The sequence below is a fragment of the Idiotropiscis lumnitzeri genome, chromosome 7, assembly GCF_059441095.1.
Source record: "Idiotropiscis lumnitzeri isolate Australia: NSW breed Sydney's pygmy pipehorse chromosome 7, RoL_Ilum_1.0, whole genome shotgun sequence".
NCBI lineage: Eukaryota > Metazoa > Chordata > Actinopteri > Syngnathiformes > Syngnathidae > Idiotropiscis > Idiotropiscis lumnitzeri.
In genome coordinates this window covers 14,368,261-14,375,154 of record NC_142397.1, presented here as the reverse complement: position 1 = coordinate 14,375,154, position 6,894 = coordinate 14,368,261, and the positions used below count along the sequence as shown (strand labels likewise).

The window sequence follows — 6,894 nt, the reverse complement described above, 5'->3', positions numbered from 1 at the left end:
ATGTTTCAACGCTTTCCAAATGGAAGGACCACAGAAACATTCCGGATCAGATCTGATTTTAATGCAGCAACTCGCATACATTTCAGTGGTCGGAATTCATTGTGTAAAAACATATTAAAGTGGAAGTCAAATGAAAGATTTTCTTTGCAATATATTCGATATACCTCCACTAAACTCGGGGCTTTGATTCAAATTGAATTGGACTGTTTTCTGGGTTTGGTCACGTGGATTGATTTGCTTCATTCTTATGCCACCGACTCAATTTTAATCAGGATAATGTGTTTACACTAGTGGAAGCACATAGAACATATGATTCCAGTTTTTTTTTTATTTGGGTCATCATAATATCAATAATTAATTATAAAACCCATGTAATGTCTGAAAATGGAGTATGTTAATATTCAGCATACAACACAAGGTGAGCTCTTTCTTCTGGCTCAAGCATGGGAATATTTCTTAACACTATTATCATTATTATTATTATTATTATTATTATTATTATTATTACATGGACCCTTCTGAAAGTCTGTTGCCAGTGTGGAGGGGCATGTGAACATGGATGTCCTCAGTGTGTCATGCTGTCTTGATGTTTGAAATATAAAGGATATCATCTTGAATGAATTCCAGCTTGATGTTGATAAACTCCACTAATGTTGGTGCACCCTAATCACCGTTTTGAAGCTTCTGACATTATTAGTAAGATTTCATTGTGTGTGTAAATGTGCAGTGCATCCGACATAATATATTAACAAATATTTGGGGGATGCTTATGACGTTTGAATCATTAAACTTTAAGGACTAAATCTTTGGTTTGATAGGCACAAAAAAGTAAAAAAGTACACTCAGTATAAGTGTAGATGTTTTTTCTTTTTCTTTTTTTTTTAAATGTGACAAACATCAGATTCGGGTGCACAAACTTTTGTAGCTAAGGAATCCAGGAACCTGTCATGTTGTTACCTTAATGTGTGTGCATGTGTATGTGTGTCACAGAGTAGTCTGGTAGGAAGCTGAACCTTCCTCTGAGCTGCTCTGAAGAAGCGGCTGACGTTCTCCAAAAATGGACGCCCTCTTCCTCCTCTGGTTTCGTCTCCACTTCCTTCTCGCTATGACGGCTACGACCGCAATGATTGCCGTAATCAACGCCCCAATGATACCGGCTCCCAACAGCCATGGCCAAATCTGCTGGGCTTGCTGCAGGTAAGGTGTCAGGATTTCTTGAACAAATCGCTGGCCTGCAGTGGAGGCAGACAGAATAGCACTAGTTCATATCTGCAAGGTTGTCAAATATTGATGTTCTGTACTGACCTGGATCCAACAGATAGGCATATTCATATCCCATTGACTTAGTGGAGAGAAAATTGTCTCCATTTCTATAAAGAGGCAGGAATGGCACCATGTAGTAGCCGTCATTGTGGCCAATGGGAGCATTGGCAAATGGATAGAAGGCCCGTGTAGGCTGGTGGGTTCGGAGCCAGCGCTCAAAGATGCTGTTCAAAAGAAGACCATTGCATTGCATGATAGTGAGGTGAATGAAGTGGAATAATGTGTGTTTGGGATGTACTGTACCTGTCTATGAAAGCGTGGTGCAGGAGGAATATGGGGTCATTGGCGGAACCTTGCACAGAGGACATGGAGCCGTTCATGAAGACGTGCAAGGCATTGTGCATGGTGCTTTGGCCTTGAACCGCCATGCCTGTGACTGGATTGGCAAAACCTGATCGAGGGAAGGAAAGAGAGAGAATAAGCACACTTTTTTATATTACGAACAAAATAATCGAGACATTTTAAGATTACAACTACCGGAAGTGAAATGTAGACATGGTGGGTTCTCAACTGGTGGGCCCAATTTTTGAATTGTTTTAGACCTTTAGCTGAGCAACAGTGGCCTCTACCGGCATTTAAGGTAACTACAGGCTCGTGCATATATATTTTTCACAATACAATGCAATACAAATGATCTGCTTCTCCTCACAAGGGTCTTGGGTGTGCTGGTGCCTATCTCAGCTGTCTTCGGGCAGTAGGCGGGATACACCCTGGATTGGATGCCAGCCAATCGCAGGGCACACTGAGACAAACAGCCATCCGTGCTCATAATCACACCTAGGGACAATTTAAAGTATCCAATCAACTTACCATGCATGTTTTTGCAACGTGTGAGGAAATCGGAGTACCCGGAGAAAACCCACGCAGGCACGGCGAGAACATGCCAACTTCACACAAGAAAGCCGGAGCCAGAATCGAACCATGCACCTCTTAACTGTGAGGCAGATGTGCTAACCAGTCGTTCACCATGCCGCCCAATTCAATACAATACATCTGTTTTTTTTATGCAGCGCTTTCACAACACCTGCAGCTGTGACGAAGCGCTTCACAGAACATTTAACACAAAATAATAATTTAACAGAACACATAACATATGAAAGAGAAGCAAATCAAAGACTCCTTTCACCAGTGGATCATAGACGTCATGAACACAGCGTAAGCGACATCACACACTTACAAACTAAATTTTAAAGTATACAAGCGGTTGTAGCATCCATTGTCAAAGTCGAATGTCATCACAAATTATTGCAGTACTGTAGCTGGAACATTAAATGGAAATGACAGGAAGCATAGAATATGTGCGATTATTGCTTATCCTTTATTTTTGTTCCATTGGTGGCTGTCAGAGCCGATAATATGGATGGATGGATTGATAAATGCATAGATTTATATGTGTCAGACCTCTGATTGAGTGTACTTTGCCTTTCATGACCCCACTCAATATAATTGGTGTTGTAAATGGATGGGGATGGACATTCTCACCATGATGAATATCTACCCCCGTGTGAGTTTGCAAATGGGTCAAAAATCCTCTAGATTAGAGCGATTATCTCGAGGATTATGCTCCCATTCATTTGTTGGGCATGTGAGTACAGTAATACAAACGTATTAGCGTTTATTTGTGTGTGCTTCTTACCCTCCAGAACGTTCCTGAAGCTCATGTTGGCGAACCGGTCCATGGGTCCGGTCTCGTACTCACGGAGACCCACAGCTAAATCTACATCAGCTGATGTTGGGAGTCGCTGCACTCGGTTAGTATCGTGGTTGCCGGGGTTACGCAACAGTGGTCCTTCCCCTGTAGCGTTGCACAATGCCTCACGGTTGTTGTATTCCTCAGGCTGAGTGCAGATCACCTGCATGTAATCAGACCGATACGCACAAGTTATTCATCTTCTTTGTATAAACATGACTTTTTCTTTGTAGCAACTGAGAATTAAGGACAGAACTCAAGAGGAAGGTGAACATTAAATCATTCAACGTTGTTAATGTAAACATAATTTTTGTGGGAGTTTATAATAATGCGCTCTTTATTAATGTACAACAGTGAGTCTCATAGTGTGGTATTCGTACCACGAAAGGTGCGCCGGCTCCCTCTAGTGGTACTTAAAAGGATCACTGAATTAAATGTTGACTCTCCGCATGTTGGAATGGCTTCAATTTCTAATCCCTTACAGTAAAATTTGTTAAGTACAGTTCTGTTAAATTTAACAATTACCTTTACATTTCATCTTTTCGTAATGTAATTGTCAAACATTTCTTTTTTTTTCAATGAAATACTCATGTAAAGTTGTAATTTTTACAATATTTAAATTCTGCATCATGTTGCTGTGGCAATACATTAGATACGTTTTCAAAATAAAACCATTGCCTCATTTTTATTAACATGAACTGCTATGAACTTAGTGCACAGCTGTATTTTAATGTTGGGCATTAAGGTGATACTTGGTGAGCAAAGCATTTTTCAGGGATACGTGGGGTAAGAGCCACTGATATACAGTGATAAGGACTGAGACCTGCTGGAAATAGTGGAAAAAAATAGAGATAATTGGCACCACTTGACACATTTAGAGAAAATGCAATCAAAGTGTACTAAATTTAAGAGGTCCATCCCGATTTATGAAGTTTGTCTCAGTTCCTTGGCACCGAGATGTCACAAGATGGTGCCAGATCCTCTCATTGAAAAGTAGATGATAAGTGGCATTTAATGTGTTTCAGAAAAAGCACAAAAAAAGCATCTTACGCGTGAGGTTTTCAATGACACTAGAAAACTGCAGTTTCATGTACATGTATGCATGTATAAAGTATCCTGTACGTTTAAGTCAATTCCATGCCAATACGTGATGTATTTTAGTCATTTGTGGACCTCTGCTTACCGTCCTGAATTGAAAATTTCATTTGCTCTAAAAGGATCTCTTTTGCAATTTTAACTGGTTAAATAAGTGGAAAATGACAATTTTTTCCAGCTTCAACAAACAAAACCATAATCTATTTTGAGCCAGGATTCAGATTTTTCATTTTACACCCCTTATAGGAAGTGAAGTCAATTAAAGTATTCTTGCCTTCCATGAAGAGAAGACCGACGCCGGGCTGATGAGGTTGGGATTGAAGGGGCTGCGGCCTCCCATCAAACTATCTGTGCACACCTGACAGGTTTGGGCGTCCCTCCAGTCCCAGTATGGGATGGTAAAGTTAAAATCTCCGGTTAGCTTCCTTATCTCATTCTCCCAGTGAAGCAGGTAAACTCGATGCCATGGCAGAAAGGCTGCAGATTCATGGGCAAAGTCGATGTCGGTCCACACGTTCCCTGCCCCCCCCAAGAAGGCGTCCCGCGACACGTAGTAGTGCATCCAGACGAACAGATCGTAGCTGTTGATGTCGGCGAACATAGGATTCTCACCGTTCTCGCCCATCTCGGCTCTGGTTGCCGTGGCAATGACATAGTCAGGGCTGATGGTGTTCTTGGCCAAGTTAAGGTAGGAGATGAACTTTTGCTGGTCTGCAGCTGACAGTGTCAGGATGTTGCGCCGCACCGATTCTCTGTACTCAGCACAGTTTGCGCCCCAGTAGCCAAACTTGCACTCCCCACAGTTAAAACCTCCGTAGTTCCCCGCACAGCGACAGGTTCGGTTGTAGAAAGCCAACGGCCAGCGCTCCCTGTCGTCAATCCCGCTGTGAGGGTACTGTGGACCGTGGGGCTCGTCTGACACTACCACTTCTGCGCAGAAACCGCGGCCTGACAGGGCACCGCACGCCGAGCCATCGCCATCCCACACGGGGCAACATTCTTTGGTTCTTAGGCCCTCTGAGTTGGCACAGGGCCGAGGGAATTGGCAAAAACAGGTCCCGAGAAGCTGCAGAAGAAGCACGGATGGAAACAGGCTCTTCATGATGAAGTATTGGCAGTCAGTCGTGGTCACTGGAACACCTGTTGAAAAGAAAAAGTTACTTTGTCTCAGTTACACGCAAGCTAATTCATTTTCACCTGCAGCAGTAGCTTTGAAAACTATTCGAAATAAATCCACTTTTAAAAAAAACAACCTTGTTTTGTTGTTTGAGGCCTGCCAATGTTGCCCTCCAAGCAGCCAACCTCCCTCCACCAATACTTTCTTCACCCTGCCAGCAGTCTGCGCGTTTCACCAATCTCACTGAACTAATTTAGGGGCCGTCCTCAGACAGTATGTGTGATCTCACGCACACGCTCTCACGCACACGCAACTTTGTGTGTGCCCTCATACAACATCACATGCTTAGGATAATATTCCAGATTCTTTCATTCTGTCTTGAGACCAGCTGACCTCTCCTCCACTATACCTCAGGCATAAAAGTGTGACTGGGCGTATGAACCATTGCCTCTCATGGGGTCCACATTTACTCACAATGGTAATTTGTGGCTAAAATGGTGGAAAAAATACTTACAGGAAGGGCACATTTTGCAAATGAGGTCAGGAAATTTTTAGTACCGGTAAATTTGGGCTCAATATGAATCAGCAGGCAAGTATGGTAATCAGCGTGCCAAATATGTGTGAACATTGTGTTGACTCGCTCAGGTTTGTTGTTTTTCAATTAAAAAGACAGGGGAAAGAAAAAGTGCACGTAATGTGGATATTATGATATGGCAGTATGCTAGAAAATAGAAAAGGTGAGTAAGCGCTTGATAGGTGATGATAGAAAACAGGGCTCTTAACAAGAAAGGATTTTAGGAGTGAAGCAATTACAAATAAGTTGATACTTAAGGCGAATTTAACGAATAGGGATGCTTGAAACCACTATTTGCTCAGACCGATATTAGTATGATTATTATTTACTGTTTGAGTATTCACCAATACTGAGTACTGATACCTGTAGTAGGTCTTTTTTAAAACTTATTTAACACAATGACAAAAAAATGTGCACAAAGGCCTTTGTGTCTGATGAAGATTTTGATCCCCCCATTGGTCAAACTTCTGAAGTTTATGGCCAATTGCTGACATTCAGGATTTACTCAATGTTGGCATTTCTTGCCTTTAATATCAGAGGCTGTTATCCGCAGCCTCCACGGAGACTCGATACCTCAAAATAAAGACGAGATTGGCCCAGTAGCAATACCTGGTCATACATCCAACCTGTTTATATAGTAAATAGCAGCTTGCTACAGAGAAACATTTATTATAAATAAATATTTACAAATGATCTAATATGGAAGCTTTCACAACTTAGCCATCATTTAATGAATTACAACTACAAATGATTGGATCAAACAAAAGTCTCTGCGAGTGTCTTTGTCATCCATACCACGTGATTCAACGTGACGCTCACTTGCACAACATCGGAATAGACCTGCTTTCTCCACTCATGCACTTGACCTCCCCCGGGCTCATGTGGGTCACTATACTCAGGCTGGAAGTTTTTGCTCAGACCTCGAGACCCCAAAGTGGTCACATGCTGCCGCAAAGCAGGCACGGGATGCGGCTTATCTGCGGCAGAAATTCGCTAGAGCGCACAGGAATGAACATCACAGGATAGATTTGACCGCAAGGCTCCTCTGGGAGAACGCGTGAGTGTGTGCGCGGGAGACAAAGAAAAAGACACGTC

General features: G+C 42.4%; 1 protein-coding gene across 1 annotated transcript; it reads right to left on the bottom strand.

The window, feature by feature from the left end:
- Positions 1-89: 89 nt before the first annotated feature.
- Positions 90-5,461, bottom strand: tyr (tyrosinase). Its single transcript, XM_088300515.1, has 6 exons — positions 5,362-5,461; positions 4,383-5,248; positions 2,960-3,176; positions 1,567-1,714; positions 1,306-1,487; positions 90-1,232 (listed from the first exon to the last, which is right to left on the bottom strand). Exons 2-6 carry the CDS (start codon positions 5,208-5,210, stop codon positions 985-987), a joined length of 1,623 nt encoding a protein of 540 aa, XP_088156641.1. The 5' UTR covers positions 5,211-5,248; positions 5,362-5,461; the 3' UTR covers positions 90-984.
- Positions 5,462-6,894: the final 1,433 nt, after the last annotated feature.

What these genes read in the sequence shown, in the direction of transcription:
- tyr (XM_088300515.1), bottom strand. Translation starts at nt 5,210, where the DNA reads ATGAAGAGCCTGTTTCCATCCGTGCTTCTTCTGCAGCTTCTCGGGACC. An exon ending in CGGTCTTCTCTTCATGGAAG is followed by an intron (nt 3,177 to 4,382) that starts GCAAGAATACTT and finishes GATTACATGCAG; the next exon opens with GTGATCTGCACTCAGCCTGA. An exon ending in CTTCAGGAACGTTCTGGAGG is followed by an intron (nt 1,715 to 2,959) that starts GTAAGAAGCACA and finishes TCCCTCGATCAG; the next exon opens with GTTTTGCCAATCCAGTCACA.